Source organism: Perca flavescens, chromosome 5 (genome assembly GCF_004354835.1).
Source record: "Perca flavescens isolate YP-PL-M2 chromosome 5, PFLA_1.0, whole genome shotgun sequence".
Classification (NCBI taxonomy): Eukaryota; Metazoa; Chordata; class Actinopteri; order Perciformes; family Percidae; genus Perca; species Perca flavescens.
In genome coordinates, this window is record NC_041335.1 from 31,651,376 (window position 1) to 31,679,215 (window position 27,840).

The following is a 27,840-nucleotide window of genomic DNA, read 5'->3' on the forward strand; positions in this document are numbered from 1 at the left end:
TCTGTACAAAAAGGGGGCTGTTCTTTATAATAAGTAGTTCTACAACTGCATTTCATTGTGCAACCACTGTATTGTGGCCTATAATGACAAGCTGAACCTTGATTTTTTTTCCTTTTAATGTTGATACTTAAGTAGTCTACATTTTATAAAGCTTTCAGTAAATAAACGTGTGTAATGGAGTATTTCTACTTATACTCCACTTAAAAACTAATGCTAAAAAAAGTCCCTCCTCTAGTAGTCAGAAATACGAGCTTTGGAGGAGCACATGAAGGCAGGCTAACTTTTCTGCGGATTGTGTAGCCTACTTTTAGCACGGTGAAGTTTGTTGTTAGCTGTGATTAAGGTTTATCTTACAAAAACAGGGGTCGACATTGAGCTCAGGAGCCAGCTGAGGTTTTATTGAGGATGTGAAGAGGAAGATGAAGAAAGGGCACAGCTGTTGACGTCCGGCGGCGATTTCCTTTATTTCGCAGCACAATCAGTTAACTTTGACATGTAACGTTAAGCTCCGCGCACTGCGGGATGAGCGCTGTGTATTCAACCTTCTCTGCGCTCTGTGAAACTCTCTAAAGGCTACTTGTTGCTTTTCAACTCGAGACTTTACTGAACTTTGGTGGAAACAATGTTGGAAAAGCTGTCACGTTATTTCACCACGGAGGGTGAACTTTTTCATGGAAAGAGTCGGTGGACTTCGGCCGCGGCTGCTGTGCTCCTCCTGGGGTTGTTTGCGTCGTCTTGTTGGGCAGAAGAAGCATCCTGTCACGGAGCTTACGACCTCTACTTTGTTTTAGACAAGTAAGTAGAGCAAAAAGTGTGTGTCAGCTTTGTTTCTGTCCTCTCTCGTTGAAGCTAACGATGGAAACAATGTGACCCCTGCACCCTGCAAAATAATATCTTGAAATGTAACGGTAGGCTTGTTGTTTTTCTTATAAACGGTTGCATATGGAGGGAGAAGAGAAAAGCTCACATGCATGGTCACATACTGTTTTTATGTATTTATTTTTCACCCGAAGTGGTGACACCATAGGTTGGGTAACAGGTTGGGTAACACATTTGGCCACAATTATGTGGACAATCCTTTCCACAAATGACAACCATGTGGACAGAGGTGTACACACACATGGGGTGTACCCTACACAACAACTAAAGGGAGGTCTGAATGCTACAGTATGCCAAGACAATGATGGTGCAATGGTTTGGGGGCCCTTTTGCTGTTTCAACATGACAACATCCAGCTGCACAAAGTCAGCTCCATCTAAAAAGAATACAAAATAAAAATGGTTTTCCTTGTTTGTTGAGGAAGAACTTGACTGGTCTGTGCAGAACCCTGACCTCTCAACCCCATCCAAACTCTTTGGGAGGAACTGGAATGCAGTCTGTGTGAGTCAGACCTAATCACGCACTTGTGTCTGAATAATAGCAAATCCATGCAGCCAGGTTCCAACCTATTGTGGAAAACTTTCCCAGAGACTGTGGATTAATGCCCATGGTTTTGGAATAACTTGTTCAACAATCGCATATGGGTGTAATGTTTGGTTGGCCGCATATGTTTGTAGTGTAGCTAGGGCTGGGCGATGGGGAGAAAAGCATATATCACGATATTCTTGACCAAATACCTCGATATTGATATTGCGGCGATATTCTAGGGTTGACAATTGGTGCTTTAACAAAATATCTTCACACTTAGATTTTAGATACATAATCATCAGTAATGTGGACGTAATGTCTAAGTGGGGGAAAGGCAAATAATAGAACAGCTAGAACAGTCTGGTAACTTCAGAAAAGTACATCACTTTACTGTAACGCAGCCTTTAAAACCAGTAAAAGACAACACTTATGTCATATCACGATATTACGATATCCAAAATCTGAGACAATGTCTAGTCTCATATCACGATATCGATATAATATCGATATGTTGCCCAGCCCTAAGTGTAGCTGTGATAATAGGATCCAGTGGCCATATTGTATGAGTCTGTCTATGGAGCCCAAAACACCTCGCCTGTCAATGTCTGGTCAACCCATTTTTTTCTTCTTGTGTCACAGATTTCAGTGTAACATTTTCTCCAGCACATGATTTAATGGGCTTAAGACTGCGTTTATCCACCTCAATAACTATCACAGAGGTGCTCATCTTCGGCATCATCATCATGGTGTTCATTGGGGATCCATTAACAAATTTAGTTAAAGTTGTTTTAAGTCTCTGAAGATTTCAGGAAAATAGTTTAAAACCATGCAAATAAAACCCATTCACACGTTTGGTAACAATACAGCACACGTTTGAAAAGCTAGCAGTGATGTCAAATATAAGTAGTGTGTAGACTACAGCATGAAAACACCTGTACAGTCCCTCAAAGTTGGAAATTGATGCATGCAACCTTCTGAAACTGGTCAGGTTGGATCTTAGCCAAACTCAGCATGGCTTGTGACTACTCAGAAATGATAGATAATTGATGCATGTCCCTCATTGGCTGGAGTCTTGTGATGCTCAGTGGTTACATTGGAGGAAGAGCGTGTGCTGACAAACCTAAAGGAACCACACAAGTCTAACCATGACCTCTCCCTAACCCTAACCGTTATGTGGCTATGGTAAACCATGCTGTCTCTAGGAAGCATAGCTGGTCACATGGTATAATGAGATTTGTCCAGATATTGTTTCCCTTACATGAGACATGCTGCCAATGTCCGGAGGTCACCTCTTCCTACCTCACAATAACAGAAAATGCTTACTACATTAAAATATTTTTTTATAAATATACATCCAACCGTGTTTTGTGAAGGTAACATCATTTCAGCAGTTATGGAGATGGAAATAGCCATGATCTGTCTTATCAGTGAAAACAGGGTTCTCTCAGTCATAGTCCCATAGATTTAAAAACTTTACAAGTCTACAGTATCTTTTAATCTTCTCTGTCCTATATGATCAACTAGCAGGGATTTTACCTTAACATAATAAGACCTTAAACACCACTGCGAAGTCCTTGAATGTTGTGTGTGTTAATCATGCAAGCTAGCAAGAAAAGAATCAAATCACCAATTGAAACAGACTTTGGCATTGTACCACTTCCTGTGTCTTTGATACACCCAAACTGCTGCCTCAGGCATCAAACAAACAGACACTACACAGCCAGATGCAGTCAGTTCAGCAGCACTTTGCAGTAGCGTCATGCAAAATGGTCTCCAATATATTAGGGAGTTTACAGCCTTGACATCAACTGTTTTTAATCCTGTCCTCCCCCGCCTTGGAAACGTGCCATTACTCAGGGCCGTTGAGTTGAAACACGGCTCCCTGACCCATTTTCAAACTACCCCACCCTCATCTCAATTGCTAAATTACAGGATGTGACTGAGATTATTGGCACAAGTTTGATGCAAGTGTACGCATACATTGCATATCTTGTAAGTTGTTTACATAATTGATTTGCATATGCACGTTTATATTTGTGAAATGTAAAAAGCCTAATCTGCAGTTATTGCTCAGTCATCAGTTTTTCAGCGTGTCAAATAGTAGCATGTCTCTTTTGAATGATGTTTACTTAGTCCCTGCAGATAAAGTAGCTCTACTGTTAGACTTCCTGACTGTACCGATAAGATTAAGATCCTAATGTCAGCAGTTTGTGCTGCAAGATTTGTTGCAGCAGTAATGTGCAGCATTTCTGGACAAAGAAACTTCCTTTTTAGTATTCCAACACCAAGTTATGATGTCTCAATCTTAGGCCTGTTCATGAAAGCTTTACTGTTTGGTTCTCGAAACACTCTGGTAACTATTTCCTTCCAAGGAAATGTTCTATGAGGTGGTGAGACTTCTAATGTCACTAAGCCTTATTTATTCAGGGAAGTTAGAAAAAGCCCCGATCACACTCGTACAGTTCATTCACATCTGGAGGCTGACCAGTACAGTCCCAGTCTGATGTGCTGGTAAGCGCTGTTCTTGCACCTGGATTTATCCTGCTGGTCCGGGGAGCTCACTAGTGATCATCTGGTCACAATAAAAATCTTCTATCTTGTAATCTATAATTTTTTGTGATAACAATGTACATTATCTGCAAATTCAATTGAGAAACTGCTGTTCACATGGAATCAAGCACTAGGTGGGCTGCTATTAGCCGATATAGGAACCCATCGGCTAGTGGTCTGACAACGATTTAGCCCCTGGGGGCAACGAACAATATTTTTGGGGTTCCGGTGTAGCTATCAAATATCCGGATAACGGATATCCGTGCCAAGACTTCCTCTTCCGCAGTCATTGTTTACAGTCTGAGCCGATACTTTTTGTTGGTGTTTTAGGTCCAGATGACATTTCGGCCAATCTCTTTAAACAGATATCCGCATATGAATGCAGATAAATAAATTAAAAAGCGAAATAGTTAGTTAGTTAGACGATAGCTGATTGCTTCCCAGATTGCATTTCGGGTCAATGCATTCCACCTCTTTTGCTCTCCACACCGACTGTTTACCTGCAAGCAACCAAAGCCCGCTCACTCGTGATTGGTCAATACTACTCGGACTACGAACGGAAACCGTTCCAATGCCAAAATCTTGTCTTGCCTACAGATTCTGCATTCATATGCAGATATCTTAATATAACTATGGTTCTATGAATTCTATATGACAGATATATATCTAGGCCTTAGTGCTCATGTGGTAACGCAGCCTTAAAGTCCTGTAAAAGTCAATGTTTAAAGTAGATCTATATCTTGAAATGACGATAACCAAATATCAGACGATATATCCTATCACTGTACTGTACATAACTTACAGTGATGTATTGCCCCTTTCTGGTTCCTTGCATATGAACATGCAATGAACTTGTAAACATTCTGGATATTTAGCATTAGCAGTGATAGCCACCATTGCACAACAGATTGGGATGGAAAGTTATGGAAACGCAGATAAGCACCGTCAACATGATGCAGATGTGTTCGGGAGCAACAACTGCCGTACCAACACTATCCGTTGACACATTGTTGTCAGAGTGCAGTGGATCTCTCCTATCTGCTCACGGTCGTCTCTGCCCTCCACTCTGTGACCTTGTCTTTGGGCAGCAGGGAAGAGAGAGAGGTGGCATGAAAGATGAGCCTCTAATGTTCAAACCCTTGTGTTTTATGTTCTCCGCACATATATTGAATTGTAATTATTGCTTTAATTACCTCCTTGTCGTTACATCAAGGGCACATTTTACACACAATGTTCATTGTGGTCAAATTGACTTCTCGAGGGGTGAGAAGGGCCAAGGGCTACAGGTTGACACCCACCTAACATTTGTCCTTGGTTACAGTGAGAAATGTATGCATCGTTTTCAACAATTACTACTTAATGAGTTTTAATGAGACAAAAGACAGTGGTGGAGGAAGTACTCCGTGCTTTTGCTCTAATAAAGGTAGCAATTCCTCAAAGGAAAACCTCCTGTTACCAGTTTTAATTCTTTCATACAAGCTGGAGGAAGGAAGGATTGATGGAAGAGCACATGGGAAGAAGGAAGTAGGGGAAAAAAGAGACAAAAGAAAGCTGCAAAAGAATGAATGAAGGAAAGAAGAAAAGCAGGAATGAAACCAGGAAGGATATAAAATAATACAATTTGATCTTTTTGCTGTAAATAAAATAAATCCAACAATCCCAGCACTTAAATAAATTAAACCATTCTAGTGGACTCACCCCGCTGGAATCATGCTAAATATACCAGGTCGTACTTTAATTACAAGGTTGGCGGTTCGATCCCGATGTCCTTGAGCAAGACACTGAACCCCAAGTTGCTGGGAAGGCCAGCCTTGCATGGCAGCTCCACCACCATCGTTGTATGAATGTGTGTGAATGAGACGCAAATTGTAAAGCACTTTGTCTGTTAAGGTAAGGTAAGGTAAATAAGTGCTATATAAATGCAGTCTATCCATGTATAGCTGTTTGCATTGTACTTGTGTTGTTTTTATGTTGCACATTTTCTGTTTGTCTTTTGTAATCGGCTTTGAGTGGCTGACTTGGGAACCATTGCTAATGTTGTGCTAGACATAGTTACTTTGGTGATTTGCCTACCTTTTTTTTATTTTGGGAAATAAATTCTAACCGTACCAACCAAGTAGATTTGTAGAAAGGCAAAGCTCCTGTGAACATGTGAGTGTTCTAACAGCTGAAGTGGCTGCTATAGAACACAGACTTGTCAGCACAATTACCCAGCATGTGGCTGGTGTTAATGTCCAACTGTGGTTGTGGTACAAAGCACAAATACTGTACAGTATTTTACTCCCCAGCACACAATCTGCTGCCGCTCACAAGCTGCAAACTGACTGTTATTTTCTTGTTTCAGGTCTGGAAGTGTCTCTAATGACTGGGTCGAGATTTACTCGTTTGTGAAGAACCTCACCGACAGATTTGTGAGGTGAGTGCAAAGTCGCCATTGACATTTTCTTTGGAAACAAAAACAGGGTTTTGTAATGTTCATATTTTGAAATAAGAAAATGCATGAAGTGAAAGTATCCTTAAGGCCTGCAGATTTAGCATGAAGCAAGGGCAAGCAATGATTTAACATACATATAATAAAGCAATACAAAAAAGTTCCAGATCTTCCAGAAAAGAAAATCACCATCTCTTAAAAATAACATGATAACTGATAAGCATGAAAGCAAGTCAAATGAGCTGATTGGTTGGTGAAATAGTACACTCTTTAACAAACTTTTTTGAATCTATTTAATATTACCGTGGTTGCTTTATCGGATAAATGGCTATAATTAAAGAGCCTATGACCACCTGTTTTACAAACTATCAAATTGCTAAATCTATGACACCCTTTTTGCACATAATTCATTAAAAAAAGACGAAACCAAAGAAACCGGCTTGAAACGTTCGGCTTGCATAACGTTTTAGTCAAACGGCGCCTGCCAGCACAGTACAGACGGTGGCGACCCAGCCAGAATGAAGTGGTTGGTTGAAGAAAATAGCAAAGGCACCAGGTGGGAGTGGGTGGCAGAGAGGAGCAGTCTTCTGGGCTGTGAGAATGGCCATTTGCACCGGGGGGGTCCGGCTCCACACTTATCCCCTGCTTCCACCACAGAACGGCTGACAGGCAGACAATGTACAGTAAAGCAAAAGAACACTGGAAGGCGATGAGGACAATCTGCTAAACAATGCTCGCTCACCAAGAGCTCTTCTGTTCCGCCATGTGGAGCAAACTGGACTACTTCATCCCCCCCCCCTCCAAAGAAAAAGAAATCCCACCACCACCCTCTGATATGTCCTTGGCATCACTGCCTCTCTATCCGTAGTCTCTCCATACTGCTTCAGCGGTAACGTATACAATCATATACTCGACTGAGAGCCTGAAGTTTGATGTTAAGTTACCACCCACGATTTATCATCTGTGACTTGAGCGTGGTTAGTTTTTAGTCCACATATGACTCTGAAACTTGCAGACAGGATGTGGATGTATACGGCTGCTACTGCCACCAGCCAAATCTGGCCGTGTGGCTTAAAGATTGTGCTATGTTTGCGGGGGAGGATCGCGACTGGGCCATGTGTCATGTGGGTGAGAAATATCAGCACCTCTCCTTATGCTCCAAAGGCTTTGGATCTCTAAAGGAAACGCTTGTGCGCTTAACTCTCTGAAGTTTAACTCATGTGCTGTGCGTTTTGTAACCGAGATAGGAAGTAACTGAGCACATTTACGCTTTAAGTCCTGTACTTTCTCTGGTGTTAGTTATGATGAGTTAGTGGTTACTTATAGCATTTAAGATTTAAGTAGAGATCCTACTTTTTCTCTTCATATATCAATTCTGATAGCAGTGCTACTTTACTACTACTTACTGCTTTCTTTTTAAAATGTTAAATCTGTAAGCTGTGTATAAATGATTGGCATTATTCTCCTACAGGTATGTGTAAGCTGAAGCTTAATCTCTAACTATGCATCTAACATTCTTTTTAGACTTGCGCAGATGTTTATGATATTGTTGTTACGTTGCGTTTCAAAGAAAAAGTATTTATGTATTGATCACATCGGTCCAATAGTGGACCCATTATGTAATGCCATTATCAGCACCAGGGGCCTCGTTTATAAACGTGGCGTACACACAGAAGAAGACGCACGCCGCTCTCTACGCAAGAATTGGGATTTATAAAAAGCAAACGGAAGACGGGAAAATGTACGGAAAATTATTGTAGGTCTAAAGCTTGTTTTAACCATTGTGAAAGGTACAATAGAAAGTTTCACTAATTACATGCTCCTTGTGCAGAAATATTTGTCATTTTTAATAAGATTAATTCCAACACCTTTTAGCTTTTTAGATACAATCAAATTGATGGGTAGAAAAAGGCATGCCAATGCGTAATGACGCACAATGGCTGGCTTTGGCTTTACACTGTTGGAGATGTGGCAAATGGAGACCGACAGCAAGAAGACTCGCTGGCAAACGAGGACGAGTGGCCTCAGCGCCGGGTCCGACTGCCTCGAGCTGTCCTTTTGGATCTCCGTGCTGTTTTGGGCCCAGCGTTACAGAGGAGCACTCGGAGAAACCACGCTGTGCCGTTGTCATGCCGACACCTGTCCCACTTCAAGAGGGGTCAGCTCCGGCGTCCTGTTGCAGAAACACTTTCTCTGTGTAGCGCCAGCCATTTTTTTCATCAACTTTAATATCAAACCATTTCTTTTTAATTTGGGCCATGGTCCGACCTCTGAGGCTGCGGCATTCACTGCGTCTGCAGCATGTTGTTACTCTTGTCACAAGAACTACAACTTCACATTGAGTGAAAGTTCTTTGCTTTGTTTCCCTCTGTGCGCATGATATCGGTATGGATGAATATTTATTTGGGGCATTTCACTGACTATTTAAGGGCAATTATAGGCGTGACATGAAGCCGCCAGAGCTGCGCCACATTTAGAGTCAATTGTGATTTATTAAGGGAATGCGGCGGTTCTATAAATCGGAATATTTCTGTTCGTACTCACATCCTATGTTTCATCCGTACGCCACTTCTGACGCAAATTCACCGCACAGATTTATAAATGAGGCCCCTGATCCTAATTTTATAATCGGTGTGAGATAAGTTGATGACTCTACTGCAAACAAAATCTACCTTCGGGTATAAATAAAGTAACTTGAACTTGAAATAAGGTTAAAATCTTTTCAGGAACTCAAAAAAAAAAAGAGCCTTTCTTCAGCTTGATCTGTAGACTCTGAAATGACAGAGTAGAATTACAAAAGTATGGATCAAAGTGTAGCAGTACCAAGTATTAAAAGCGGGTTATCCCCTAATTTAAATAATTAATTTTGTAATTTAAAATTTGTTGTACAACTGTTTTGTGCTATGAAAAATGTAAAGGCAGTTTGGCTTGTTTTTTGACACTGAACGATACTAAATGTCAACAGTACTGGTTGTACAGAGAAGACTCAGTCTGATGCCAGTGGTCAGAGACACAGTGTGAGTTCACACCTTTAAACAGTCACAGGTACAAAGTATATATTTGTGCAACAGGATGTGTGTGTGTGTGTGTGTGTGTGTGTGTGTGTGTGTGTGTGTGTGTGTGTGTGTGTGTGTGTGTGTGTGTGTGTGTGTGTGTGTGTGTGTGTGTGTGTGTGTGTGTGTGTGTGTGTGTGTGTGTGTGTGTGTGTGTGACTCATCATCACAAGATGTTTCCTGTCGGTGAAGCGATAAATCACTTCCTTCGGTCCCACGGAAGCTGCTTTAAGTCATACACTAATATTAGTTGACATTAAAAGAGCCCCCTTCTGTTTGGTTAATTATACGTGCCTCTTTTATTCTCCTGAACCGAACTGAACCCCTGAAAGAGCTTTATATAAACCTGTCAGTCACACTGACTCCTTAATAGCCATTCTGAATGTTTTCCATGTCATGTTGCGTGGGTGGTCGATAAAGAGAATGAAGGAGGGAAGTGATGATTTTATGGAGTAAGGAAGGAGAAAACCTGTACAAATATGACAAACGTTATAGTATATTGTCTTAGCTTAGTGCTATTCCATTTTAAGAATGAGACATTTTGAGAAAATCTAGCATTTCTGATTTCTAATGTTTTTGATTTCTGTTTTTCTCTTCAGCCCCAGAATGAGAGTCTCATTCATCGTCTTTTCGGCCCAAGCCAAAGTCCTGCTGCCTCTGACTGGAGACAGGTAATAAATCTCTGGAATAAATTCATGATTCTCTTGAAAGTAAAATGCTGCTGTTACTGCCCCTTACCATAAGGAGTCTCGTGGTCCAAAGATGTCCATTTTTTTTTTTTTTTTTTTTTTTGCGTATTAGATAAATTGCTATGAATTATAATAAAGTGTGGTCTCAAGTATCAGTATGTGCTTCATTTTCATTATATACAATACAAATAAATCAATAATTTGCATGTGTGCAAGTTAAGTACAATTTTCCATAGCTGTGTATCCAAAGCTGTGACACATGTTTTCTTGAAATTAAAATCTCTCTAATATCAAACTAACACCCTTTCCAAAGCTGTATTATTAATAATAATAATAATAATAATAATAATAATAATACCATGTATATTATTATAGTAGATATGAGAAAGTATTTTGTTGCTTTGGGTTTACTATGAACTTGGCCTGTTCTTGCAGGCCACTGTAGTGAAATGTTTGCATGCTGACATGAGGTTGAGGTCAGATGTTTAAAATTCCCCCTGGGGCTTTGAATGCTGAACAGGATAAATGGCTTCTATTTTCATCTTTTATTAAAAGAACAACTTGTTAAAGTCTCTTTTTGGAAACCTGCGGTTGTCAACACGACCATACCCACAAGTTTCCACCACATCATGTAGCTGCTGTACAGTAGGCGTGGGAATCACCAGAGGCCTCACGATACAATATCATAATGATACTTACGTCACAATACGATATTATTGCAAGTTTAAACATATTGCAATATTCTGTGATATATGGTAATTCATTACCTTTTTTTCCAGTTTTTCCCAGTTTCAAATTATGTCCCCAAAAGGAAACTTTTTCAACATCTGTTTTATCTAAAAAGATAGATTTTTCTGTTTTTTCATCTCACTTCAATTTTATTGGTGCAAAATGGGATTTTCAAGCAGACAAAGTGACCAACACATATAATAATAATAATAATAATAATAATCATAATAATCATAATAATAATAATAATAATAGATCGATACTTGGCGTCTGTGTATCGATACTGTATTGCCAAAGAAAATATTGCAATTCTATGCTCACCCCTACTGTACAGTAGCTGTACAAACGATTAATTATCAGTTACCAAATATTTTCTGTGTGTTTTAAGATCCCAGATACAAGAGGGTCTGAAGCGCTTGCGGGAAGTAAACCCAGCAGGTGAAACATACATGCATGAAGGAATAAAAGCGGTCAGTTTTCTCCTACAAATAAATCCAATTATAGCCCATAAGCTTTTTACAGATATGCCATTGAGATGTGACGAAACGTTTCGTGTCATTTGAACCTCAAGGCCTCAGGTCAGATACAGACCCAAACGACCAAGTCCTCGAGCATCATCCTGGCTTTGACGGACGGGAAACTTGAAGTTTACGTTCACGAGCTCACAGTGAAACAGGTGAGACTGATATCGTCAAACAGTTGTACATGTTTTCTTGTGTCAGTGTTAACTCTGCTGTCAAAACAGAATTCATGCTGGTTCCCAAAAAGCTCATAACACTTGTCACTTTATTTTTTACTTTGATTAGGTTAATTTAACCCTTTCTTTTTTATCATCCTATTTTTTTTTTTACGCTAATTTATTTAATTAGAGACATATTCATTACTTTTTTTCTTAAATGTGATTTTAAAGCCTGGGCACCCTGCATGTATTGAGTTATTTTCTTTACATCTGACCTGCTGCACATCATCAACACACAATGTGTTCTGCAGGCTGAAGAGGCGAGGAAATTCGGCGCCCGTGTTTACTGTGTGGGGATTAAGGACTTCGATGAGCAGCAGGTAAGAAAGCGTTAGTCTTAATCTGCTGCAGTCAAAACACCAATGAAGTCTGTCACTGAATAGCAAATTTCATTGCAACATGTTGCCATGTTGGAAGAGTGTCAAGAATGGTAAACACATGTAATGTGAGTGCCATCACCTGTATGGAAAATCCACGTCTTAAAGTGTTATAAATACAAACTCTCTGAAACCAATCACCACGCAGCAATATCCACCTTTCAGATGTTCATCATGTTTCATGATGCTTTAAAGTAGTCAGTGTTATGGGCCCCCGGATAGCTCAGTTGGTAGAGCGGGCGCCCATATATAGAGGTTTACACTTCGACACAGCGGCCGCTTGTTCGACTCCGGCCCTTTGCTGCATGTCATTCCCCCCTCTCTCCCCTTTCATTTCTTCAGCTGTCCTGTCAATAAAGTCCTAAAAATGCCCAAAAAATAGTCAGTATTTTGTAGAAAGAATGTGAAATATGCTGCTTCCAGTTGAGTTCTGGGGCTCCCAGGATAGCTGTATCTGTATATTTTAGAAATGTCTTCAGGATAAAGTCTGAGTTTTAGTTTAGTTTATGGTTTTCCATTTAGCTACAGTGATTAGCGATTGCTTTTATACAGTTTTTATTAAAGGATTTGCACCAATTAGGTAAAAACAAATGACGACGTTCCAACACATGAGTTAATGACATTGCACAAACTGAACAAACAAATAAGCTAAACTAAAAACAGACCAAACAACCTTTTGAATACTAACAATATTACAAATAATGTGCAGCCATGAACAAATACCGAGACAATACATCAACATCATACAACAAAATGTAAGTGTGGTCTGTGAAATACTTCTGCATTTACATTGGTTTAGGATAAGAGTAGTCAAATTCTCTGATATAGTTTTTTAGTCTGTTCTGTAAATGACCACATTTTCAAAAGATAGTTTTGGGCCTACAAAGTTCTTCCTAAGAATCTAAGCGACTGAGCATCGATGTGTAAATTGTAAACATGGCTTCAGTCAGATAAGTCTTCACTAATATCCTAATAAAAATCCCAATATTGCACTGTCTCCAGTACTCTCCAAGACTGTAGTTTCTTGTTGAATACTATTTAGATGTAGACAGGCCAGCAGGGTCATCTATCCACGAATCTGTTGAAAACTGATGTTTATTGGAAAAGGAGGCTGGGATTCTCAGTGAAGTGCTGTACCCGAACGTGTAACTATTAAAGCGTACTGTGAACATTTGCATGTTGTGTGCATTAAAGGTGTCATTTACGTTGGCTGTTAAATCAGTTATTGGCCTATCCCACTGTTCACACTGTATGGAAGTCAACAAATGTAATCAGCCAGAAAAACAATCTGATCACTACTTAATTTATTATTTGTCTATGATCTTCACTCCATAAAATGATATCAGAATGTCTGAGCTGCACCGAAGTCAGAATCTCTCCTCCTCATGTCAGTGATTTCTGTATGTTTTACTGTCTCTCTTCCAACATGGTGGCCTGTCCCTTGTAACCATGGGTAACCATCCTGTGATGAGCTCTTATTAAGTCAAAAACAAAGGCAATATTTCTCCCGGTTTGTGTTGCAGTGAATTTTTTCATTTTTTTTCATGGTTGAGCAAAGTGTTTGCCACAGTCATGCCATCTGCTATGTCTCCTCCTGCCCATGGTATGAAAGGAAAGACAGTGCTCAGTCATAAAGAGGAAAACCGAAAAAGAAGAAAGCAGCTTTAAATCAGTGCACTCAGTACTTCTTGTTAACTCATCTCTTTGATGAAACCGGCAGCTTGCTGATATTGCGGACACCAAGGACCAAGTGTTTCCTGTCAAAGATGGCTTCCACGCACTCAAAGGCATAGTCAATTCTGTAAGTGCGCCTACTTTGTGTGTGTGTGTGTGTGTGTGTTTTGTGTGTGTGTTGGACTGTGAGTTTTAGTCAGCTCAGGTTTGAGGTGTGTATGTATGAGTTTAATAAGTAGAATTTAACACTTAGGCACAAAATTGGTCTTCATTGAAAGTAAAAAAATATATATATATATTTATATATATATATATATATATATATATATTTTAGATATAATTGAAGGTGGTACCATGGCACCTATTGTTGGTTAATTTGGGTTCAGTTCAGTTCAGGCAATCAGTTTCCTGCCTTTTACTTTATGAAAGTTGGTCACAAATTTTAAGCAAAACCTCAGTGAATTTCCTGCTAAGCTGCATGGAAAATCTGTGGAAATAACTGCTCCTTGTGTCCTCCGTTTGTAGACGAAGAAGGAACTATCTTTGCCACTCGGTGGCAAATTAAGATGCTAGAACTGGAGCAGCTTGACAGTTAGTCACTGTCCATATGACCTCCTCTTCACAGTGTCTTTATTGTGTTGAGTGTCAGAAACTCTCAGTGCAGCAGCAGCGCTTTGATACAATTCTTTTTTTTTTTTTCATGCTATTTTCGATGAAAACTTCAGAATGAAAGTCTACGCAACGCATCGAACCCATCCGTGTAATGCTCTAATCAGTGAATAGAGTCCCCTAAACAGTGTTCGAAGTTTCCCATGCAGCCTCCTCGTTTTGCTGCCAGCCAATTAGTGATACTTTCCATTTGCTGCAGCTTTTAGCCTAAACGCTGTCAGCCAAGGTGGGGGTTTGTATGGCAACATTTTTATATGAATCTGAGCCCGGAGCACTCTGACCTGAGCTGGACTAACATCTGTGTCAAAGCCGACGAGGCCGGCCGTGTTTCAGAAAAAGAGCAGAACTACACGAAGCTGTCAGACATGCAGCTGGAGGGACGCAGAGCTAAAGGGTGTGTCTTATTTCTGTTGTGGGATCCAACGCACAACTACTATGATTGATTATGTTGCTTTTAACATGACTGTCAAGTGAAGGAGTGTCTAACTGTGGCTCTGTCTGTTGTCTCACAAAATGTGAAAGTGGAACGACGCCTGGGTGCAGACAATGTGCAGAATATACACTTTAAATCTCTTCTCGTTTATCTCCTAAATTATTTAAACAACGTATCACTTTGATTAAAACATGAGTTCAAATGTATGTATGCCAAATATATATATATTTTTAAATTCCCAAGATTTCATGACCCGCAAATGTCATCTAGAATGCCTCAAACTGAGTCTTGGTAATGCGTCTTTGATATATTTTGCAGCAAAATTATGAAAAAGAAAAGTGATATACAAAGCCACCAGGATTAATTTGAAACGGGTGTAATATTTGTTGGATCATTATAAAGCATGACTAGCACCCTGAAAAAGGCCAAAGGGGAAAAAATGACGCCCAACTTCATGTGAATCCAGCTTGTAATTATTAACATTAGAATGTGTTTAAAGCCTCCGATAGGCCGGGTTTGATTATTTATAATTAGAAGAAAATATGCTTTGTGCTGAGCTAGGAAGATATTTTATTTTTTATTTTGAGAGCATGCACACAGTCTTTTTCACAAGGTCGTCCTTCCCCTTAGTTATTTATATATATATTTTTTTCTTTGTCTTTCCAAAATGTTTTAAAGCCTACACAACAACAAAACAGCTCATCCCCTCAGTCCTTCGGAGGCTCGGAGCACAGTGACGCTTCCAGCATCCAAATGAAACGCAGAGCATTCTTCTCTGATTAGTAATACTGGATTCCTGACTAGCTGGCCTCCTCACTCCTCTGTTGGATTTCGAGGATTTGAGATCATCTGTGCAGCCTTTTGCTGCAGGATCCACCCTGCCTCTGTGACCAGCACGACAAAAACTCACAGAAAGAGCTCAGCAAAGTTGTGTTTCTGCACCCTGTTGGGCCTTTTTTTCTGTTCCACACTCTTGTCTTTGTTGTCTTAGCTGCAGGCCTTTTGGGAAAACATTTGGGGTTACTGAACACATTCAGCCGAGTTTAGCAACCTGTACAGTTTAGCAACCCGATTTAAACATGTTTGGATGTTTTGACGCATTCCTGTTAAATAACGTATGATAGAAATACCCTTATGAACCTTTCCACCTAAATATTTCCACTAAATGACAAAACCAGCCTCATCCCCACCAGTTACAATGCTGGCTGAGAGATTCGGATGACTTTGGGTATTTGGACGACTGCCTCCTTTTCCTCCTGCAGCCTGTAAATAATGTTGTCGCTAGATCCCACAGAAATAAATAGCTGCTGTATGAGTTCAACCAAACGGAGGCCTCTAATCTCAGCGTTCAAAGCTTATATTCTATTGTCTCAAACCCTGATGAATTACTTAATTTACCCAAAGTTCCAAAGAGTATGAATGCTACTTTTCCACATGGCAAATTTCTCATTTTGGAGCAGAACTTTTCACATTTCTACACTTAATGGCAAAACAATGTCATTCCTCTGGTCCCTTTTATCGTTTTAAGCTTAGGCAGGCAAACAGTCAATTTTTTTTCTTTTCCTTTTTTCTCGGGCACTGCCAAGGAAGTAATTAGACGGGGAAAATAGTGGCACAGAGGAACAGCAGCAGATCCGTTTCCTCCCAGCTGTCATCTACAACCCTCTCCCCTTTTAACGATTCCATATCAAACCATCATATTTAATAAGGCCGCTGTAAACACTTCCCTCTTCCTTTCCTCAGATTGAAGTTTCACCCAACATTAAATGAAAGGTTCAAGTGTCCTATATTGCAGTTAATATGCTTCTTTTTACCGACTGTGTACTGGGATTTGCATAGTTTGTCCTTTGTTGATTTATTGAATCACAGCGGATAGTGCAGCGCTATGACAGTGGGCTCACACAGGCCTCTTTATATGATAATGCAGGATCCCGGAGGTTTTAATAGAACTGAGAAATGTAATAGTCTTGCATAATTTTCCCATAAAGGCTGACACAGCTGCCGTTTCTCCCTCGTGTTCTCCTCACCGCTGATATTCAGTGCCCTCCTTTAGCCGCCAGGCCCCGATCAGGAGTGAGACATTTCTCAGGTGTTGCACCCTAATCTGTTTTCTAAACTTGACAGAGCTGATAACGGCCAGGACTTGATGTATTTATTCTTAGCCCTCAAGTGATAATGTACCCATTTCATTTTTTTCCCTCATCCTCCAGATATTAAAGCGATCGTGCACAGAGATCCTGAGTGTGGAGCCCTCCAGTGTCTGTGTGAACGGTGAGTGAATCCTCCTGCTACAGACAGTCCCTGGAGCTCTGCACAGATAGCTTCATTCTGTGCAGGATTCCCTCTTTTTTACAGTTTGCTTACTGAACTTATGACATTTTTCCAGGAGGAAATATTTCTCAGTTTCAAGCAGTGGTGAGGTAGCAAATCTGCTTAGAGACAGGCAGTCATTGGACACTCAAACTCCCCACGGAACCTCAGATCATTTAAATTATTTCACATTTTGGAGTTTTTTTTTTTATCCCTTTTATTCCACCTAAATCAGTGGTTCTCCGTAAAAATAAAGCAATGTGTACTTGTGACCCTTCATCACTGGTTATGGTAACCTCAAAACATGAAGCTATATAATGCTTCTCAGGCTAGGTCATGGAATTTTTAGAGGCCTAAAGAAATGAAAATATCCATTATTTCATGTGAAAAAACCTAAAGTTAGAGAAAAGTCAGAAAAAATTAACGTTTATGTTTTCTGTTTTATCCCTTTTTAATTGTCCCTGATTCACCCCTCTCAATGAGGGGGTTGCGACCCCCAGGTTGGGAACCACTGGTGTAAATAACATGCCTAAAAATCCACAAAAAACTCAAAATCAGTGAAAATGAAAGTTACAAATGTAACTACAGTTCTATGAATCCCGGATGGCGCCAAAGGCTCTGGCGGTCAGTGAGATAGAACAAACACTTTCAAGTGTTGAAGTAATGACGTCCAGCTGTGCAAAGCACACCATGAGATACACAAGTTAGAACATGAAGTTCAAACAGTGTTCTTGTTTTTATTCAAATATAATTTGGAAAGGAATACATTTGCTACTTCTCCTGCCGGCCATCTGTTAACATGGATATTGCTCGGTCGTCACGTGAACTACAACATTGTAAAATTTTATATCACTGCACCAACGTGAGTCTAATAGATCTGTTTGAATTTCTGTTCATACTTATGAAACTTTTCATAGTACTAGCAGTCCGTGAAAGTTCTACATAGTGCTATTTTCCCAAACAGTGGGCGGTAAAAGGTTATTTCAGGGAGGCCCATCGGAACTTTTCTTTGCATACTAAACAGTTTAAGAAAACTTAGTTCATTAGAAATAGTTAAAGAATTATTAAAAACTATTAATAGTTCTACAGAACTTTAGATAACCCTTATGTTGTCCTCGGGTCTAATTAGACCCGTTTTCTTTTAAGCAAATTGTCCCAAAATAACATAGATGCATGGATGTATGGAGCCCATACAACAAGTTCATGGTGGACGGGAAGACAACACAAGGGTTAAGAGGAACCTTTATCATATCAGCAAATAACAACATGATGTCAGATAATATCAAGATGCTGTCGGTGTGCAGTAGTAATACAGGAGAAAGTCCTCTATACTGTATATACTATATAAACTACTGTATATGTAGGTTGCTCCCCCCAGTCTGATCTCCCATTTGTTTACATTCCACAGAGTCCTTCGACATCGTCCTCAGAGGGAACGGCTTTGCTGTCGGCCGCAGCAATGAAGGCGTCGTCTGCAGCTTCATAGTCGGCCAGCAAACCTTTAGTAAGTGGTGGAAAACTAATAGTACCCTTTGCATTAATTTGGTCATATCTACATTCTCTTAACCACAGATCAGGCTCCTGAGGCTGAATTTAAACTTCAGCTTAAATTGTTCATTCAGCACAGCTCTGATATTCTTTGATATTCTCTAATCGCTATGAAAAAATGCAAGGAAGCCAAATGCTGAGTCGCATAATAATTCTTGTCTGGCTCTCATTAATACGTGCTCTAAATTGGTATCTCAAAGAATGCATAAATAAAAATAGTCAAACTGGATTTTATGGGTGTTGTTTTGACAGTAAATAAATCATAAATATACGTCAGGCTGGGCAAGCATGAGCACAGAGGACAACAAAAGCCAGTAAAGCAAAGAAAGAAAGAAAAATAGCCAACTTATTAGTATTTGTGGAGATTTAGTCAAAACCCAAAATGCAACTCTGTAGCTTGTGCTTTTGGAAGAAGCAGGATGTTTTTAAATACAACTAAAAATCATTTACATTTCATACAATATCTCGTGTATCATGTTGAACACTGCTGTTAGTTTATCAGATGTGAGCAGAGATTTGACTGGATGAGGAAACTGCCCTAAGTGAGCTGAATTCCGACCTGAAGTTAAAGTCTTCTGTCAATAAAGCTTCATCTTTTTCACCAAAAAAGAACGACATGGTCCACAATGCCTCACATTAGTTACACATCTGATCGTCACACATAGCCTACAGTTCGCCTCTAGCCAATGATGTCCACAGTAACTAAGAGAAAGGATTCATTGCTACTAAATTGATCAAATAAAGTCATTAGTGCAGTTCGAATGTCATGCATTACCGATAAATCTGCAAAGGCTCTAATGTGGACTTTTTCTGCAGAACATAACTTTCTGAAGGGGACAAAAAACTGGACCATTGAAACTCCGCAACGTAGTCGCCCTTTTCCAAAAGCAGTGGTTCCCAAAGTGGGTCCCTTGAGGACAGCCCAAGGGTGCGTTTTTAACAACATTTCACCACATGAAAAAATGGACACCATTAACTATGTTTTATGTTGTGGTTTTAAACACGTCAAAATAAAAGAAAAAAACAATGAATATCAAAATCACTGTATTAAAATACGTCCTAGTAACACAACAAACTTTCTGACTGGGGTTTTTCACGAGCTCAGCAGTCGGAGAAATAGTAACCGTCATATCGAGCGATTGCAAGACGTGATACAATAAACGGAGCTCAAAGAGTTAACGCAGTCTGACCAGACTAAATCTGAGCCGACCAACAAAAACTCAAATCACACCAAACGCTACTCGGCTAACGGCTTAACGGACAGGTTTTGGCTGCTTGTGGAAGACAGGTATCCATCGTTGTCCGATCACTGTGGTATTGCGCGTTAACCAACATCAAAGGTTATCCGGCCTGTGGGTTGTTCGGTCTCTTTCCACATCTACTTATTCAACTTGTGAGTTGATGGTGGGGGTTTAAAGGAAGGATATGACAAAACAAACCCCTGTCCCGACATGTCTGTTATCTCTTAGCAGCTGCCTATCTGTATGATCAGAACAGAAGAAAGGAGGCTATGTAGGTCACTGGGCTCCTTATTTTGAGCTTGCAGTCTGTTCTGTTTAGAAATCCTTTTTCAGGAAGCAAACAGGATTTGGCACCAAGAGCCAATCTTTTCAAGCTCTCATTTGGCCGTGGGATCTGTGGGATCGAATACTGCCAATGACAACACTTCCCTCCTTGACAAGTTATTTTTTGATTTTCCAACATTTCAACTTGACTAAAACACTTACTTATATACTTATACTTATATATACTATATATATATATGTGTGTGTTTTCCTTTTAAAAAAGAACTTCATCCGAATCAGGAAGTGGCTATTAACAGATGTCTTCCTGTTAGTCCTTTTCTCAGTTTAGGCTGTCTCACATTCGCCCACTTGGGGCTATTTATTCCCTTATTGGCTTTTGCATGTGTTCAGCCCAGACCTTTCCAACAGTGGGGCACCTTATAATTATGGACAGGCATCATGGCAGCTATGGAACACACACACCACATATGTGGAACAGATGCTACAGTCTTCTCCATCACCAAACCAGTTGGAACCCTGAGCAGACAAGCAGAAAAAAAAAAATCAATAATATGAACGACCTCAGTGGCTGAAGATTCTTCAGGCCTCTGTCAACCTGTACACACACACACACACACACACACACACACACACACACACACACACACACACACACACACACACACACACACACACGTCCTCTCTCATACTTTACCTGCATCAGGACATGCATGCGCACACAGACAATACAACACATACAATACAACACATACACACATAATCCAATCTATCATCTCTTTCTCTTTTGTAACCTTGATGCAGCTCACAGCGATAGACTGCTGAAATATCAAACATATGACTCAACTTTTTTAATACTTTCCTGACTGCCAAAATAATGAATACAATTTAAGTTTGGAGTATTGTTAGTTTATTGAGCTCTTGAAGTTAAAAGGCTCTTCCTGCCTAAATTTGCCAAGACTGAGTTGATAAGATCCAGTATTATTGCTCATAATAACTCTGGCTTTCTTTAATATAACATATGTAGGGTAACATATGTAAAGATTTAAAAAAAAAATTGCCAGTTGGGATTACAAATCTGTGATGATCAGTATCAGTAGTAGTATTTCTATATATATATATATATATATATATATATATATATATATATATATATATATATATATATAGTGGGGGAAATAAGTATTTGACCCCTTGCTGATTTTGCAGGTTTGCCCACTTACAAAGAATGCAAAAATCTACAATTTTAATCATATGTACATTCTAACAGTGAAAGACAGAATCCCAAAGAAAATTCCAGAAAATCACATCATATGAATTTATTAAAATTGATAACCATCTGATGAGGAAAAACAAGTATTTGACCCCCTGGACAAACAGCATGTTAATACTTTGTAGAAAAGCCATTATTGGCCAGCACAGATGTCAAACGGTTTTTATAGTTGGTGACAAGGTTTGTGCACATTTCGGCAGGGATGTTGGCCCCTCCTCCCTGCAGACAGCCTCCAAATCATTCAGGTTCCGAGGTTGTCGCCTGGCAACTCGAATTTTAAGCTCCCTCCAAAGATTTTCAATCGGTTCAGGTCTGGAGACTGGCTAGGCCACTCCAGAACCTTGATGTGCTTCTTCTTCAGCCACTCTTTTGTTGCTTTGGCGGTGTGCTTAGGGTCGTTGTCGTGCTGAAACACCCATCCTCGACCCATCTTCAGCTCTCTCACTGAGGGAAGGAGATGTCGGTCCAGAATTCCACAATACATGGCCCCGTCCATCCTCCCCTGAATACGATGGAGTTGTCCCGTCCCCTTGGCTGAAAAGCACCCCCAAAGCATGATGTTGCCACCACCATGCTTGACGGTGGGGATGGTGTTCTTTGGGTTGTACTCTGTGTTCTTTGCCCTCCAAACACGACGAGTTGAGTTGAGGCCAAAAAGTTCTATTTTGGTCTCATCTGACCACATCACCTTCTTCCAGGCCTCTTCTGAGTCGTCCAGGTGGTGAATGGCGAACATCATGCGGGCCTGTACATGTTTCTTCTTGAGCAGGGGGACCTTGCGTGCGCTGCAGGATTTCAATCCATGACGGCGTAGTGTGTTACCAACCGTTTCTTTTGTAACTGTGGTCCCAGCTGCCTTCAGTTGATTCATCAGTTCCCCCCTTGTGTTTTTGGGATGATTCCTCACCGTTCACATGATCAGGGACACCCCACGAGGCAAGATCTTGTGTGGAGGCCCAGACCGAGGGAGGTTGGCGGTGGTGTGGTGCTTCTTCCATTTCCTGATAACTGCACCGACAGTTGATCTTTTCTCTCCAAGTTGCTTTCCGATTCTCTTGTAGCCCATCCCAGCCTTGTGCAGATCAACAATCTTGTCCCTGATGTCCGTAGAAAGCTCTTTGGTCTTGCCCATGGTGGTGATGTTGGATGCTGGTTGTTTGGGTGTTGACAGGTGTCTTTTATACAGGTAACGAGGTGAGGCAGGTGTATTTGATGTAGATAATTGGTTCGGATTGGGGCTGTGTCTTAAAGAAAGACTAACTGGCTTGTAGGAGCCAGAATACTTGCTGTTTGTCCAGGGGGTCAAATACTTGTTTTTCCTCATCAGATGGTTATCAATTTTAATAAATTCATATGATGTGATTTTCTGGAATTTTCTTTGGGTTTCTGTCTTTCACTGTTAGAATGTACATATGATTAAAATTGTAGATTTTTGCATTCTTTGTAAGTGGGCAAACCTGCAAAATCAGCAAGGGGTCAAATACTTATTTCCCCTGTGTATATATATATATATATTTCAAGAAATGCTTATGAAAACAAAGCAAAGTTTCATTTCCTGATGCAGTGCTTATTGAGAACACATTCTGACACACTTCTTTTGTCTTCTGTTTTGTGTTTTTCACAGATCATAAGCCGAGTGTGGTGCGTAATGATTATCTGCTGTGTCCTGCACCGAAGCTCTATGAAGTGGGACAGTAAGTAGCCAGTGCGATTTCTATTGGAGGAAAGTGCCGGTGGAGCATATTTGTGTTGCATACTTGACAGTGCATACTTAAGGATGCACTGATCCAATACGGATATCCAATATTGGGCAGATACTACCATGTAAATATAGACCATGTAAATATTAGCCACTAAATAGATTTAATATGTTCTCCTATAACTCGCTATGTTGACATAGAAAGAAGAAAAGCAGTATTGTCTCGTGTAAATGTCTGGACTTTGTTTTTTTCAGCTGTGTCTAGAAATCAAGAAGCTTATCTCAGTGAACCGTGTCTTTTGTAAAACCACACAAACACACACACACACACACACACACACACACACACACACACACACACACACACACACACACACAGATACTTCCTCTCTCTTACTATACCAGCATCAGGACTTTTCAAACCAATTTTATTTCCCCTTTTCTTCAAACATGTTGTCGTTTTTGTCCTGCGGTCTTCTGTGTTTTTGTTCTTTACGCAAATCACCCGTATCCCTCTTATATTTAGATAAGATGCTTCAATCCTTTTGGTTTCTTGTGTTCTTACACGCACAGTTTTTCCTTTTTTCTTTTTTGCAAATAAACAACTCCTAAATCTATAGATTAGCTCTATGTAACAACAGTAGATGTAGGGATGAAGAGTTTGGTGTAGCGTAGAACGCAGTAAACATTGTAGACGTAGCCCGACAGAAAAACACCCCATACATACAACCCAGAAAGATTTAAGTGCAAACCGTGTAAATATGCATTTATTCCTGGCTGCCTAGCTATTGTTTGATTTTAACGTCATCTCTTATAATCCCAAACCCTAACAGATGATAGCTAAGGCATTGTAGATGGAACAACAGATTTGAATGTCCTCAATGACTCCAATCCAATCAAAAATGTATGATTATGAGTGCCGCTGGCTCCTGAAGGTTTTTCAGCTCTAAAACAGATTATGTATCATATGATGACGGCGATGCTGTAACTACAAATCAACTTGAACCTCACCTCAGATAATCCTCTCATTTTAAACTGCTCATGGTAACATGTTTTTCTGACAGATGCTGACCAACCGTACTGAAAGAGGAACTTTTGAAAGGATATAAAATATGAATTTAGACGTGCTTTCATGTTTTAAGTTCTGTTTGTCTTTATGCCTCGGCGCAGGCGACAGCCGTGGCCAGTGGCTTGTCCGGCCGTCTGATTCTCGTGAATGCGATATCTCAGGAATGCTTTATGGGAATTTCTTTAAATTTTGCACAAACATCCACATGGATTTAAGATTTATTTTATTTTATTAGGATCCACATTAGCTGATGCAGAAAACATCAGCTTTTCTTCCTGGGGTCCACACAAAACATAAAACATGACAACAGATAAGACGTTTTCAGACAAAACAACCACATTAAAAAAAAAATAATAGTATAACTAACAGTATTCTTTCTTGCAAACATAACTATACATATTCCTCTGTTCATATACTCACATATATTACACTAAGCACTGAATATACAAAAGTGAAATCTTACAACATATTCAAATACATATAAATATTCCTATACATAAAAAATTAGGATTGTGAGCTAAAATAAGACATTTGTGGCCATAACTCAAGAATTCATATGCAAATTATGATTATGATTATATAATTGGAAAATAATAAGGTCAACTTCACTGTGACATCATAATGTTCTGCAAAATCACTTTTCTGGTCATTAATATAACGCCACAACTCGGGAATAAAAGAGAAGACATTTGGTCAGATACTGAATTGATGACACTAATCTAGAAACTGTGGTGATTGTTTAGATCTTCTGTGATGCCGGGTTGAACATGTGTGAGGCGTCCACGTTTCGCCAGAAAATACATTAAATACCTTTTGGTTAAATTGCTTCAAAGTCTTCACTACATATATCATATTAGTGTGGACAGATATGGATGTAAACTGCAATTTGACCGGTTGGCGGAGGCATACAACCAAGAGGCGGTAATTCTCGTTGTATGTCCCTATTCAATCAAACATATAGCATGAATGAACAGATCTTTAGTTTTTTAATATTACAAGTTATTGCATTTAAAAAAAAATTTTGTTATTATTTATAACTTTGAGAATGAGAATTATTACATGCTGACTATTGTGATAGTTAATGCATGTCCATAGGAACTGAGAGTCAATATTGTATTTTTTGAAAAGATAATGGTATTGTTGTTTTGCATGCTTATCTAGGTGGGAGTCATATTTAATGTACAGTATTAAGGAAATAAGGAATAATAAGGTAATCACAAACACACAAAAAACCCTCATGAAGGGAAGATAGTCAAAAATGTTTAGTGGATAAACATGGTTTAAGGAGAACGCTTCTGCATTGTTTTTATTTTTATTTTAATGGGCCTTCTATCTTATGACATTGCGTGAAATTCGGACAGATTATTGTCAGTTTTTGCCTTTTGATGCAGTTTGCATGTGCAGATTGTGCAGCCTCGAAGAAGTTTTGTAGCCTCAGAGTTCTTTCTTTCTTTTCTTTTTTGATTTTGTTTTACAGCAGGTCACTGCTTCTTTTCATCCAGCTGCAAGCAATGCTGTATTTGATACTTTTTATAGCTGGCGTGTGCTGAAAATTACCTGCAAACACTCAGCACTCAGGAAATAAACACACAAATCATTTGATGGGTTGAAGGAAAAAATATATTGTGAACAGTATATGTTGGCGAGATACCTGAGAAGAGAAGCTAGTTGCCCCCCTTACTCTGCTAATTTACTTTCACATGCATCACTTTCAGTAAAATAGGAAATTCCCACAATGCAGTGGAAGTGCCGGATTTTTCTCACATTTTAATACAACTGGGCTTAGAGTAGTAACTACTGGACTTACTTCTTGCTTTATCCAGAAATCCGCTTTATCAACCAACTCGCCAAGGATGCAGTAAAAAGATGATCTGGATCGACTACATCTGTAAGCCACAGGCCTACAGCGCCTGCTACGACCTGATAGGACCTGAGCTGATGCTATGGGCACGCCATTTGCAAAAGGCCTGCTTGATTAACTCTTGGCTGCCGATGGTGACCCATTAAGTAGTTAGCTGGTACGGGCGGTGAGTAAACACATCTGCTGGAGGGGCTTTAAAAGGATGTGCGACAGATGCAGCCATTCCCTTTTCCACGCTCTCCATTTAAATAATTCACCATGCACTGACAATCCCTGCACCCAGGACCACCTGCATGGAACAGCGGAGCCTGGAAACTTCCGTCTCCGTCCATCTGTCTGCTTCTGCTCCATCACCGCTACCGGCGCACAGGGTGCTCCGTTAACATGGCTCTACTCAGCCGAAAAAGAATTGCCTTTTCACTGCGCATTCCTTCTCCATGTTTCCCCTTTTTTTTTAAAACCATGTTTTATACACACGAGGCCTTCTCCTCAGTGCTGCTTGAACTTCTGTCTTGACCTCATAAACATGGTTTGCTAGGGAACACATTCAGATGCAGCAGTCGCCCGAGTTGAGGTGCGCAGCTGCAGCTTCCTGTCCCAGCGGGGAGCTTGGAGCAGGCGGCTCCACATTCAGCCTCGATGTCCAGGAATCACCGTGTCCTCAGTTGGTCATTGAGCGATGTAGGAGCACTCACGGCGGAGGCATCATCTGTGCTGACAGCTGCGTCATCAGGCTCGAAACACTGGCATCTGCTGATGGCCCCCCCACACACACCACCACCACCCTGCTACCTCCCTCTGTGTATCCCCAATAGGAGTCCCAGCATCCCCTGCTGGGGCGTCGATCGAGCGGTTAAGTGGCTGCGCTCTTGCTGCAGCATGTCCTCACCTGGTGTTTTCACAATAACGGTGGAGGGCAAAAAACAACTGAGGGGGAAGTCGACACCTGCTTTACAAAGCAGGTACAGTAGCTAATGCTAATGCTCGTCAATAATTAAACGCACTGTCCCAGGGCTGCTGCTAGCAGAGGCATCCTTCCATCTGCTCCAGTGTGGGTATGGAGATATCCTGTTGTTTGATTGTCCTCCATGTTGTGGGACAGACATGTTGGATGTGCAGTGATTGCCACATGATGAAATTGGAACTAGCTTTCTTTGATTGAAGGATGCAAGGAGCAGCGTGTCAGCTTCAGATCTTACAGTAAATGCGCAATGTTGGACGATTCAAGCTCTTTTTGGTACTGGAAAACCAAAAATTATCAATAAACTGAAAGATCCAATGATGAAATTTCTAGATGACGATCTTATGGTCCAACACTCTCTAGATCAACTGAAAAGCTAATCTATACAAGACTAGGATTCAATTTTAGTTGAAAAATCTCCTTATCTGACATCTATTTTGTGGCATTTCTCGAATGCACAGGATGCTTGTTTTAGCCAGCTGACTACAAATCACGTTTAGTTTACATCATGGTTCTCGACATTTTTGGCTTGTGACCTATTGAAATGATAGGCCTGAAAGTACCCAGCAAGTCTGAAAATCGTTTTCCCTTTTTCACCCCTTTCAATCATTGTGTGAGTTATCTTGAGAGACTCTTTGAAAGAAAACTTTACATCACAGCTGATCAGTTGTAAAAGATGCAGCTGGGTTTCCATTAATTTCTGTATGATCTGAAAATGTACGGTAAATGTAAGTTTTGCAATGTTCTAAATTTAAATAGTCGGATAAAAGGTAAAGGTTTGAGGTTAAGAAGTTGTATCGTGCAACACACTGGTATGGTCCTTGCCAGAAAACATCACTTTCATT

The 27,840-nt window shown here is 40.1% G+C and overlaps 1 protein-coding gene across 1 annotated transcript in view; it reads left to right on the top strand.

Moving 5' to 3' along the window:
• Positions 1–266: 266 nt before the first annotated feature.
• Positions 267–27,840, top strand: part of antxr2a (ANTXR cell adhesion molecule 2a) — an 81,945-nt gene continuing 54,371 nt past the window's right edge. Inside the window, exons 1-10 of the mRNA XM_028579023.1 lie at positions 267–795; positions 6,302–6,373; positions 10,041–10,112; positions 11,248–11,329; positions 11,431–11,535; positions 11,850–11,918; positions 13,696–13,776; positions 16,962–17,022; positions 18,470–18,565; positions 23,030–23,099. Of these exons, the coding sequence (XP_028434824.1) occupies positions 623–795; positions 6,302–6,373; positions 10,041–10,112; positions 11,248–11,329; positions 11,431–11,535; positions 11,850–11,918; positions 13,696–13,776; positions 16,962–17,022; positions 18,470–18,565; positions 23,030–23,099 (881 nt within the window). The 5' untranslated portion in view covers positions 267–622. The remainder of the gene's footprint in view (positions 796–6,301; positions 6,374–10,040; positions 10,113–11,247; positions 11,330–11,430; positions 11,536–11,849; positions 11,919–13,695; positions 13,777–16,961; positions 17,023–18,469; positions 18,566–23,029; positions 23,100–27,840) is intronic.